General features: G+C 43.6%; 1 protein-coding gene across 2 annotated transcripts in view; it reads right to left on the bottom strand.

The window, feature by feature from the left end:
- LDB1 (LIM domain binding 1) overlaps positions 1-13,265 on the bottom strand; it is a 61,011-nt gene that overhangs the window by 7,116 nt on the left and 40,630 nt on the right. For both annotated transcript variants that reach the window (XM_056850004.1, XM_056850003.1), the window contains exons 2-5: positions 4,209-4,311; positions 2,515-2,559; positions 1,623-1,698; positions 1,299-1,401 (exon numbers count right to left, since the gene is read on the bottom strand). In XM_056850004.1, the coding sequence (XP_056705982.1) occupies positions 1,299-1,401; positions 1,623-1,698; positions 2,515-2,559; positions 4,209-4,311 (327 nt within the window). The remainder of the gene's footprint in view (positions 1-1,298; positions 1,402-1,622; positions 1,699-2,514; positions 2,560-4,208; positions 4,312-13,265) is intronic.

Genomic DNA, 13,265 nt, shown 5'->3' with positions numbered 1-13,265 from the left:
TTGAGTCTGTCTAGGTACAAATCAGGATGACAACAGGTCAAGGAAGATCAAAGTGGAAAGGACAGCCTCCTACTTATAGCCTGGCAGCAGGTTGGGAGACAGCAAGCCAAGAGATCTGGTTTTGAGCTCTCACAGTGAAGGCATTACCATGATAAATGCCATGCATGTACTATTTGGACTATTTAGACATCTACTTAGACAATGGCAATCCAGCTCATCTCTCTTCACAGATGAGTCATGTTGTTCTCATGTACAATGCACATTCACATCTTGAAACATTATGCCTGTTTTCCAGAATACAATGCATTCAGGGATAGGAATGGCTGGATGGTGCGCACACAAATGATGACCCTCCTGGTCACTGAAACTTGCCTACTCCTTAGGGAAACAGAGATTCCTTGGAAGAAGGCTTCACAAATTTCAAATATTTTGTTATGCTAAAAGATTATTACTTCTGACTGTGCTTTGAAAACATCTGCATTTTTATTCAGGTTGGAGAGTACCCAAAGGAAAATGTAACCATATACAAAAGCGTCCATGGGGGTGGTGGTCATATGAAAGCATCAGAAATCCTTTGCCCAGAAAACTGGAAACACAACCTGTACCAATCATCTTTGACACCTCCTAGTGGGCAGGCTTTGCACCAACTCTATATAAAAAATGTTGCACAAGAAAGCAGGAGCCAGATTTAGGAATAAGAAAGAAGTCAAGGAGTTGGAGCATTCATTTCATTTTAATTTAGGGGAGGGGAGGAGAGACGTTTCTTTAAGAACTTAAGTGCTTCCATATCTAAGCAGTAATGGAGAAATTTCCAAAAACCTGGGGTGTGCTCCATGCTGGAAACTTCATGGCCATTTAGATTGGCAAACAGTAGTGGAGTAAACCATCCTAAGCAAAACCATAGATACTAAACATTTGCTGGGAGGCCCTGTATTGCTGTGGGATGTAAAATGGTATATTTTTATAGTGTAGCAGTAGTGCTAATTATTTTATCTGTAATCAATAGTCTTGATGTCCAAACATTGTAGACTGTTGTGGACTTCTCTCTTAATGATAGCTACGTAGAGTTCAGCGGGTCAATACCAAACTTATACCACATCCCAAGCCTCTCCTGAAAATGGGGACTACTTATTGGGGAAATGGTCCAGGAGCTACTCAAGGCTACAAAATACTTTGATGCATAACCTCAACTTATACCCATTCCAAACTTCTCCTTCCAACAGAATACTGGATCCTGAATCTAAGGTGATGGTGCATATTGCCCCCCCCCCAGGACCCACCATAGCCCCGGGACTCACTGTATCTCTTTGGTCCATCTTCCAGACAGAAAGTGATTGTTAACATGGCATCATCCTCAAAGAACTCAGTGGTGAAGGCATCCCACCACAGATTGTCACACTCCTGCAGAAATAAAGGCACAGAACAGTTTATACGGGGATGAAGCTAACATCCATCACCACAACTACAGATGTGACAAGGGAACCTGGGCACCAGGCTTAAGGTGCTTGGGTTGACATCCCATTCTTTCCCCCTCATTTTCTACCAGGGTAGCAGTAGCTCCCCTTCATTTGAAATCATGGAACCTTTTCCTGATTTAACTCCCCTGAGTTGGAAAGTCATACCTCTGTCCAGTTTTGCAGCCGTTTATTGAGCTCAAATATCCTGTAGTCAGTCTGGTTGCCATATGGTGTGTGCCTCCTGTTAATCAACCATAACAATTAAATAGGGGAAGGAATCAGACTTCCTACCTGGTGAGAGGGAAGCGTCATTTATCCTGACAATTTAAGCACACACATTACCATTCTGATATTCACATTTCACAGACAGGGAATGGGACACCATATGGCCTCTAACAAGTTAATACCTGTGTAGGGACATAAATCCAGATTTCCCCCACATCTATGTTCAATATGGTAGCTGCTGGACTACATAGGTGTTTTTTTTGGGGGGGGGGGGAGAACAGAAGAGTGATTATGGCTTATAAAGTTTGCAGCAGTTATTTTTGGTATAAAGAGACCAGAAGCAGAAAGTCAAAACACCTAGGAAGAGGAATAATACGTTGGCCTTGGCTGGCATCTGGCTCAGTCACAGCATACCATTCTCAGGCTAGTGCCTGACACAATGCTGAGTGCAGAAGACCCATGCTCCTATTTTTCACAGATATTCTCAAACTCAAGAGGGATACACACATTGACTTGCTGTTGGCTTTGAGTATTATCCCATTTCAGTCTCTCCCATCTCTCACACACACATACACTGGAGTTCTGACTCCACTCAACTGGAAAATTTTGTACGCATCCACAAATGTGCATGCAGGGAATACACGCGTGTGTGTATGTGGCAGGCATCATTCATGTTGTGGAAGCAGCTTCAACCAAAATTTTCCAAGGCATATGTTTTTAGGGTAGCAAATTTATGTTCAAACCACTTCCCAGCACACTTAAAACGTTAGGCCCACCTTTACTCTTTGCTAAACCCATGCTTGCCAGAACAAAGCGCAGCACAGATTCTTACCCAATTCCAGGCTCCAAGTACGTTGGTGGATACATAGGAGTCGGTCTGTGGAGGAATACATCAGGACAGGAGTGATTAATAAAAGCTCCTGACCACCCAGATCATTTCGCTATACTGCAGAGGTTAAACTGAATGGGTAAAGCTGGAAAACCACAAGGGGCTACTTAGTGCTGCCTCAGCATCATTTATTAGCCGCCTCCGTTTCACATTATGCTTTAAGTTCCTTCTTGCTTTTAAACTTCTCCACTTTATGTGTTCTGCATTTTATCTTCATTCCCCTTCCTTGAATTCTCTATATATCTCAACGTAACCTGCTTTGTAAAACCTTCTCTCTCGTGTATTATTTCTTGGTCATGTCCTGTCTCTTATGCTGTATGTATATACTTGGAAACTCATTCCTCTCAATATTCATTTGCATTCTAGCCTTTAAAAAAATCTACCCTTTGTCCTCTTGACCTGTATTCTTTTCTTTTTTTTTCCCCTTTCCTTGCTGGTACCTAACACTTCTTTTTTTTTGTTTTTAAACTACTGCTACCCATCCTTTGTTTTCTTATTTCTCTCCTGTATTTCCATCTTTTTTCAACTTAAATGTATTGTAGCTTTTAGAGACAGGAATCCTGATTTTTTATACAGTGACGACTTCATTTCAGGTTCTCTTAGAAGCAATAAATGGTGGTGGTCATGGCCATTCCTGACTGGGACATCCCAGATTTTGCATGCCACTCCAAAGACAGCCACTTCCCCGACTCCTGGTCCTTCCTTCTCCCCATCTCCATTCCTCCTTCTCCATTCTCTCCCTCCATTGCATTCATGCTGAATGATCACAAAGACTTGGCTATTTGGTCTGCTGGTCATGCAACACAGAGTGGCAGAGATTTATCCCCACTCTTGTTGGAAGTCAACATGCCTCCACCCGTGTCAAGAAGCTGCCGATCTTTTCTATTTCTTTTCATTCTTGTGTTTGTCCCCTTCTGTCTGTTTCAGAGGCCCAGCATTTATCCTATTATTGCAATTCACTGGAGCCAGGTATGGCCTGTTTTAAACTTCCTGCAGGAGAGGAGATTGTACTTCAAGCCTCAGAGCAACTCTCAACATCACGGAGTGTCATGTATGGATGCTTTTCATATCAGCCTGTCATATTACAATACAGAAGCTGACCTGCCACCAAATTACTTCATTTGACATAACTGGCAGCTGACTTAAGTCAATGAACACCAGCTTCTTAACAGGAATAAAGGAACTGGAAGTTGGAGTCAGAAGTTGGAGTGAGTGGGGCTGGAAGCTTTGGCAAGGCTGAGTGTAGGCAAAAGTTATTTCTTTTAGATATAAGAGCTTAGTGTTCCTCCAATTTTAATTCAGAAAATGTATGTGGCAGGAGTGTGAGAAACTCTGCTCCAGACAGAGGTCTGAACAAACAAGGATTGAAACCATGTTTGTGTTTGGCTTACTGCCTCAATGAGTGATTGCAGGGGGAGAGGAGGTTGTCATCCTTTTGTTTCACAGACTGCAGTAATCAACGTGCCCCTATGACATACCCCCACATTAAGCTCCATTTACTTAGTCTTTCCTGATTTTGAAAGCAGAGTCTCTCCATGCTGCAAAGAGCCTAGGCAGAGATGAACAGAGGTGACAAACTTGGGATTCGGCTGGCTTTAACATTAAACCTGTCCTGAACCAAAGAGCATCTCACTTACCCCACATCTCGATCCAGCATAGTGCCCGGGTGGAAGGGGGGGAAGGCGTTGCCGTTTGGGGGCTCCTTTGGAGAGTACAGCTTGAATGACTTAGAGGAACAGCCTAACAAAAAGAGAAAGAAGAAGGAACAAGACATAAATCAGCAAAGGTCACTCTGCCAGGAGCAGGCCACACACAAGGACAACACAGGTGTAATTTCGTTATGAATGCTACAGCCCCACAAGCATCCACCCCCCCCCACACACAATACTGACTCAACTTATCCCAGTAAAGAAGCTCTATATGCTTAACTGATCACTCAACCTTGCCATTTCCCTGGGGCAACAAGAGCTAACTGGCAAGCCAAACTGGTCATGTTCCTACTGTTGCCATAGCGCTGTGCTACTTTTCCCAGGTCAGGAGACAAAAGCGCTATAGTGGCTGGGTTTCTGGATCAGTCTTCCAACCTTAAAGGCTGTCAAACAGCAACATGACAAGAGATGCTGTAATTGTCCCATAGTAGAGGCCCACTGAAAAGCTATGACTCCAGCATGCCATAAATCCAGGGAGGGGTGGGGGAAGGAAGAGATGGACAGGAGGGGTCAAAGCACAGCATTAGCCATACTCAGCAATGGAACCAAAATGCTACATTTATCGATGCTGCGTTTTCTCTTTATCTCTCCCATGGATTTAGCACTTGAGGGCAAGTGCCAAGACCAGCTGCTACTATAGTTCTGCACAGGGTTTTCTAGTCAGAGAATGGTGCTATGGCAGCCAAGGTGTAGCATCCAGCTAGGCTTGTGGAATATGGGGAAGGTGACCACTCTAAAAACTGATTTGGCAGACTGCCTTCCAGCATCAGGATGGACATGTACTCATACGGGCCATGTCCTGAACAAGAAACATATGAAGTCAGCTGCATCGTAGAGAGTAACAAATTTACTGTGGCATAAGCTTCCACAGGTCACAGCCCACTTCACCAGATTCATAAAGTGTTCACAAAAGAAGATAGGTATACACACCCCAAGAACAATTTTTTTAACAAAGTGAGGTCAAAAGGTCAGGCAACACAAGTCACAGCAGTGCGTGTAACAGCACTATGCAAAAATGCAAATGAATACCACATCCATTCAGCATAGGAGTGGCCCATTTCTAATTAACAGGCACAGGTGATGAATAGGTATAGCAAGATCTACTGAAACGGTAGTTAACTTTCTACAGAGAGCTAGTCACTCTCAGCATTTGGTGAGATCACGTTCCATGGAGTCAGTTTTGCCAATGAATTCCAATTTGGCAGCTTTAGGTTGCTGTCTCCCTTTTAGAACTTCCTGGCTATAATAAACATCCTTTCAGGTTTGCTACAGAATATCCTAGGAATTTGAGTGAAATGCTCCCCTTGAGTTGCTATTTTAATATCCCATTTGTGTCCACTTACTCTCTTATATAGAGACCAACCTGTTTGATCTACATAAACATCAGAAGGGCACTGTTAGCAAGTAATAGTGCACATATCATTAAAAAAATGTGTAGATAAATGAGTCCTTGGCAGCTGACACTGCTGGTTCTTATAATAGTGTCACTTGAGTAAATATAGGGACAGAGTTGGCACCAAGGTTTGTAACTCCAATAGGTGCCTTATTGTTGCTGGTGAACAGAATATACTGATTATGGTGCTGTCTGTATGGAATGAGAGGGCAACTACCCAAGGCCTTAGGGGAAAGAATCATCTTCTAGAATGGGCTGCAGATTTATGATGTGCTGAAGAAGTTGATGCTGAGAGCATTAGCTGATAAGTGGATGCCCATTACTTTTTCTCTGCTTGGCCTATCCTATGGCAGGTGACTACCGGGTACTCATGTGACCTAAGCTATCTGCTTTTTCACATCCCCGAGGGAGGTGAATGCTGCATAAACTATACCCAGGGAAATAAAAATGCACACAAACAAGGTCAAATGGGAATCCAGTGGGCATCTACCATGGGACAGGTTAAGCAGCAAAAACACAATGGATAGCTGCTCTGGTCAAAGCTTCTGGAGTTAGCTACGTAAGTCTGGAAGCTTTTCCATTAGGTTCAGTAGTCCCTTTGGTGCCCCTCAGTGAGATTTAAGAACAGCATAATGTGATATTGAAGACTTCTCTCTCAGCTCATCTATATAGTCAAACAATTAAACACAAACACACTGCTTTAACCAAAAGTTCTCAGATTGCAAAAGTGATGCCCAGTTAATAAACCCCAACCTCAGCATGTTCACCTCCCAATACATAACCTTCAAAACTAGAGTGAGCAAACCTTCATTCCCTTCAGCAGAAACATCCCAACTTCACTAATAAAAGTTATTTGTGCCAAATTAGCACCTTTCCCCTCCTCACATGGTAATAAAGTGCCAGATGATCTCTCCCTAGTTTCTCTTCAAGCATCTGCCTCAAGATAGCCTATTCCTTTCCCCAGTTTGGAGAGAATTGTTCCCTGCCAGCTTCAATATCCAGTGACACGAGTTTTAACCCTTGCTCCCACTTTTTGGTGGTAATACATGAAACAGAAATGCACTTTTAAGTGTGTTTTATCAGGTTTTGGATTACTCTGTAGTGTGGTGGACAGACAACTGAATATCAACCTTCCTTTAAGTTTGTGTTACCTGCATACCGCTGTGTACTGTTTGAAGTATATGTTTAGTCCCTCCAACCACCACTTTCCCTATGGAATTGTATACAGCTGTGAATGGCATTTTATCCAAGTTTAGCTGCTAGACACTACATCCAGGGGAGAAAAGTGTGGGGGTATTATCTCATGCACTAGCTGGAGAGGGATGTAGTGACATTTAAAGCAGGAGAAACATAACTTATGCATACTGGCAAAGTGCTTTTAACTGAAGTGAGAGAAGGTTCCTTAGTGGTAATGAAAGCAGTTTAAAATGCATACATACTTCCACCCCATGTCTCCAAAGCCAACCAGCACATGTCACTAGAGGGCTCTATCTGCTGTTTCACTGATTTGCTACCACAACACTACAACCTACTGACACACATACTAGTTTTTCTTCTCTCTGCCCCCCCCCAACGACCCATCCCTTGTGACACAGCTTCAGCCCACTTTCTTCCCCACTCCTACACATGAAGCCAGCTGGGGGACCTTGGGCCAGTCACAGTTCTCTTAGAGCTCTCTCAGCCCCACCCACCTCACAGGGTGTCTGCTGTGGGGAGGGGAAACGGAGGTGATTGTAAGCCAGTCTGAGTCTCCCTTAAGTGGTAGAGAAAGTCGGCATATAAAAACCAACTTCTTCTTTCTCCTTGAGTCTACCTTCTGTTCTCCCGTCCGAATCAGAAGTACAGAGCCAAAACTTGCCTCTGTTTCCTCCCAGGAACATCGAAGGTACGGCAGCAACTCCTGCTATGCGGGAAAGACCAGTTTTTCCCTAGCAGGTGCCATCCTGTCTGGGTAGTCTGTGCTGCAGCACCTCAACTTCCCCACCCAAATGGAGAAAGTCTTTAGCCCTTAACTCAAGCCAGTAATGTTTAGCTTACAGTCTTGGGAACACTCTGATAACTCTCTAACAGGAAAGGTGGGAGGCATTTAGGGAGATGGGGCTCTATCCAGTTGAGCAGCAAACACCCCTGGGAAGACTAGATCAAACGCTAGGGAGCCAAGAAGCAGGAAAGAGCATTTACCTCTAACTACACCGTGCCTTGGACAGAGGCTAAGATGTCTTGAAATGCTGAACTGTAATACCCTTCCACCAGTTCCTGCCTCATAAAGGCCTAGAGAGCAACAGGAAGGATAGGGAAGGAACTGTCTGAAGTAGGTATTCCTGCCATATATTATGTTCCCCTACCGAGAATTTTTGGACTCGACATGGTCATTCCATGACAGGTTGTTGCTCTGGTAACAAGGTGCTATCTCTCAGAAACAGTCTGCCACAAAACTACTGGTTACACACACACACACGCGCGCACACACACAGGATGGCCTGGTGATAATCAGGCTGTGTTTGTCCTCTTTGCCTTTTTCTGTGGGGCCTTTATTTCAGCAGACGTAGGTGTGAGGCACACTGGCTACTCCTGTTGATCTGACCATCTGGATGTAGAAAGGCACTCTACATTGGCTAAGAAGGGCTAAACTAACATGTGTGCTTTGACATTTTGCTTTCTTTACTCAGTGCTAAGCAGATGGCAATTTTCATTTTGCATCTATTTAAATAAGTTGACATGTGCAACATACATAATGTTTAGGTTATCTTTTTTTGGGGAGGCATAACCCAGAAATTGGGTTGTGACATTCTGTTCATGTGCAGTTCAACCGTAATGCTATTAATCTACATACCTTTGAAACAGGTACTTCCTGCAGCCAAAAAGGTGGGGCTCCCAGGAGAATTTCCACCCCTTTAAACCTACTTCCCCCTGCCCCCCACCCCAGCAGACCCCCCCATTCCAATCACACCCTCTGGGCTCACTCTCAAATAGACCCCTCGGCTCTTCACACACAGGAAAGGAGAGCATGAGGCGACCCTCTCGGTGACCTTTCCGTTGCTGTGGTGATGGAAAAAAATCACCGAGGCAACCGCCCTGCTCCTCCCCTCCTAGCATCCCCTGACAGGCACCATCTGCTGCTGGGTGAGCAGCAGAGTTTACCAGGCTGGCTACAAACCCAGTTCAGCCCAGCTTATTCAAGAGGGACACTAAGCCTGGGCTTCTCAGAATCTAGGCCTGCTACCCCCCAAAGAAGTGAACTCCCTCCCTCCGTAGTACTTGGACTGGCAGTCCTCAAGCATCCAAAACTTCAGGAAGCTAAATGAATTTGCCCGAACTGCTTAGGTGCCCCCTTCTAGTCAGTCCAGCAAGAAACACAGCAAGCAGCAAACCATGGCAAGGACGGCACCCTCCCATGTGGCTACATCCAGCTTTAAAAAGGAGGAATTGTAAAGGGATGACAAGCCCCTATGGGTTACAAGTTCAGACATGGGGAGAGGATTTCTGGCAGTACAAGGAAAAGGTTAGACTGAGATCACAGGATCAAGGTCCCACAGGGATGTCTAACACCTCTTGCACTCTGGTAGCTTTAATTACATCTAAGCCATTTCCTGACAGAGATTCATGTGGCATATTTTTTATAATACTTCTCCAGCCTCCCCTGGAAACCCACAGCTTTGCTTGCTCCTTTTCCAAGAAAATGTTTGCCTTTGTTATTTAAGTTCTGCAGCCCCAATATATCGAATTTAAAAAGGGAGAGGGGCAAAAGGTCCCTTATCCAGGACTTTTCCGTGACAATCTGTAGGACATGCTTTACTCACTATATTCCTCCTTGCCTTCTCTCACCCAGCCTACTATGGTCATAAAGACAGGCTTAGCACTCAATCCTTGGAACAGGACGGTTCTCTGACTTTCCTGAAGGCATGAGATGAGTCTTCCTTGCAGCTATGATCATTTGAAAGCATCTCTCACTCAACCCCACAGCCTAGTATATGTACAGGAGTATTACCTTCCATTCTAAAATATCAGAAAGTTTCCTTGCTGGATTAGATCAAAGTCCTTTAAACCCAGCCTATTATTTGCAAAGCAGCTAGCCCACTGTTTCTGGAAGCCAGCAAGCAAGGCACAAGATGATGGCCTCCCAGTTCACTACTGGCAATTGGTGCTCGAAGGTGTATCACGGCTAACAGCTGCTGACAGACTGTTTCCCATGAGTCAGTGCAGTCCTTTTTCAAAACCCTCATCACATCTTGTGGTGGCAAATTCCACAAGTTAATTATGTGTTGTGTGAAGAACTGCTACTCTTCGGTCAGGTCTACAGCCAGAAGTAGGAGTTTTCATGTTAGCCAAGTTAAGCTAAATACACTGGCAGATGATACTGTAACAACTCTGTGGTTGCTCTCTTGCTCATGGCCTATTCAGTGTTTCTCCAACTATCCAGATTCGGTGAATACGTTAACTGTAGCAATATGGCTGCCTCACCCACAAAAATATTTCACCACAGAAGGGCTTCCACAGTGATCGTAAAGTATCTCACAGACTTACTACAGAAAATAGCACCGTCCCATGAAACATCTATAGGGCAATACCATGAGAAGGGGTAGTGCTAGCACAAGGACATGTGACAGAAACACTTCCATCTACAAGTCTGCAGCATACATTGATTTTCAGTTGAAACCCTTTCACCCTCACAACATATGAATCGACTCTTCATATAGAAACTATATACATGAATCTGACTCCAGCATCTCTATAGACATCCAAAAGCAAGACTAGAGCAGAAAATGTCCATTTTTTGTAGCAAAAGGGTACCGGTAATAATTTCCACTGCTAACTAACACAGTGCCCAAAGGCGAGGCTATTGGTGAAGTGAGGGTACAATTAAGTGCTGCCCAATGACTAGGAGTGTGGGCAAGATTTGAAGCATGAGAGAGGTGTCCCTTACAACCCTAGAGCAACCTGTCCTTCTACAAGAGAAATGGAATACCCATCTGCTCAATGGCAAGCATATGCTGGGGGGGGGGCAAACAAAAGAAGGGAATTCTGACTTGCCAAAGTTGGCCTCCCTCCATGCACATTGATAGAGGAAATGTGATGCAGTGCTGGTACTGAGAGCCAGCATGGTGTAGTACAGGGGTCCCCAACATGGTACCTGCGGGCCCGCCAACACCTTTTCTGGCACCCACCAAGGGTTTTTTGTTTTTTTAATAAAATTTTATTAGTTTTTTGAAATACAAAAAGGAAAAAGGAAGGGAAACCACACAGGAACAAGTAAAGTCGTGTATGGTCAAGTGGATGCAAAACTTTGGTGAAATGATTTCAATGGCAGAATGGGAGAAGATGTGGAAAGCTAGGATAAAATTTTCAAGATCTCAAGATGTTCGAGAAAATTGGTACAAAATGTTCTACAGATGGTACTTCGCACCGAAAGACTTACAAAAAAATGTATAAATCCAATCAAGCAAATTGTTGGAAGTGTTCAGAGACTGAAGGGACCTTTTATCACCAATGGTGGACTGTAAAAAGGCTCAGAGATATTGGGAACAAATATCAAAGGAGATTACGGAAATACTTCAGACGAATTTAGATTTTAATCCGAAATGTATGCTTCCGGGGATGATTCCGGTTCAACTACAAGTCATGCAAAAGGAATTCTTCCAATATGCAGTCACCGCGGCAAGAATTTTATATGCCAGACATTGGAAGAACAAAGAAACACCTGTTTTGACTGAATGGATTACCAAAATGATGGAATTCGCTACTATGGCAAAGCTCACCGATCAATTACAGGGAAAATCAATTCAAGAACACCAACAGAAATGGCAATCTTTTAATGATAAATATGGTTGATATTGTTTTATAATAATTTGATGCATAGAATTAGTATGTAGTATTAGGTATTTGAATTATTAGTGGGAAAATGTAATATTACGTTAGAAGTTTAAGTGGTATAGCGCTCTCCAAAAATATTTGATTTCAGTTTGAATGGGTTAAAAGGTACGTATAAAATGTTATTCCTTCCTTACCAAGTGTTTTTGGGAAGTGTGTGGGGCCAGGTAGGGCTTTTGCCCAGCAAGGCTTCTGACTGATTATTGGAGAACTGATTGACTGTGCAGATTTTTAAAAAATGTTGCTTTGGCATCAGCCGCCACCACAACACAAGGATCTACATGGTATTACTGAAGTTAAGCCATGGCAATCATTTTGTGGCTGCCATTTTGTTGCTCCCGTGGCAGCCATTTTGTGGTAGCCATTTTGTTGCTTCATCCGCCATGCGTGTGTTGTGTGTGTTAAGTGCCGTCAAGTCACTTCCGACACATGGCGACCCTATGAATCAACATCCTCCCAAGTGTCCTATCCTTAACAGCCTTGCTCAGATCTTGCAAATTGAGGGCCGTGGTTTCCTTTATAGAGTCAATCCATCTCTTGTTGGGTCTTCCTCTTTTCCTGCTGCCTTCAACTTGTCCAAGCATGATTGACTTTTCCAGTGACTCTTGTCTTTTCATAATGTTTCCAAAGTACAACAGCCTCAGCATCCACCATGCCGTGTCTGAATTCCAAATGAATTCTAAATTCCAATTCCGGGCTCAAAAAGGTTGTGGACCACTGGTGTAGATGTTATAGTGTCCAACTAAGGAACTGTAGAATCCCCACTCTGCCATGGAAGCTCGCTTGGTGACCTCATGCCATTCACTTACTCTCTCAGCCTACCTATCTCACAGGATTCTTCTTGTAAGGATAAATAGTGGGGGGGAGGCTGTAAGCTGCTTTGGGTCCCCATTGGGAAGAAAAAAAGGGTATAAATAATAAAATAAATACTAGCTCCATAGCACAGATTCCTGTTTATTTGATACATATCAAAGTTGTTGATGTGTAAAGTTTTATTAAAACTGGCCTGGACTTTTCATACATTCTACTCAGCCTGGTTAAAACTGTTACCTATATGGCTGAGAGTTAAAGAGTTAAAGAACCTTACCTATCCCTCCATGTGGCCTGCTTACCAAAATGCTGTTATAGCTTATACCACACTACTCATAACTGCGCCAAACCCCTTTAACCTCATCACAGCCCACCACAACACAAAACTGTACAAATCAAACAAATGTGCTCTTTTTTCTTATCCTGTTTCATTACATTCTGGTTTCAAGCGCTATTCAGAAATCTAGCTTCTGAACTAAATTAATCGGGAGACTACTAATTCACTAACTGCCAAAGGCTCTCTCAAACACCCAGTGTTTAGTTCAAGCCCTTTTCTAACAGTAGTATTAGAAAGGGACTTGCCGCTGCTGATATACCTCCTCTGCTGAAGCTTTTACTTGTCTAAAGTGCTTCCATGTGCAAATTCACCACCTCTCAAAGGTAGAAAACTAGGCTAGGAACTCATTCCCTGATGTAAAGAACTAATATGGGGGGGGGGAGGCATTCAAAAATGGCATTCCCAATCACCTGCAATTCACTCTACCCTCAGGGTTCTACCATCTCATTCCACTGCATGTGTAAACAGAGCCTTTGAAAAAAGGTGCACAGTTCAAAAGCGAGCCCTGATATAAAGATGCTAGCTAATCCCTACGGACAAAGCAATTACTCTTCAACATGGGTAAAACCAGGCTGGC

Source organism: Euleptes europaea, chromosome 5, assembly GCF_029931775.1.
Source record: "Euleptes europaea isolate rEulEur1 chromosome 5, rEulEur1.hap1, whole genome shotgun sequence".
Taxonomy (NCBI): Eukaryota; Metazoa; Chordata; class Lepidosauria; order Squamata; family Sphaerodactylidae; genus Euleptes; species Euleptes europaea.
The sequence above is the reverse complement of the archived record's forward strand: the minus strand, read 5'-3'. Positions and strand labels throughout refer to the sequence as shown.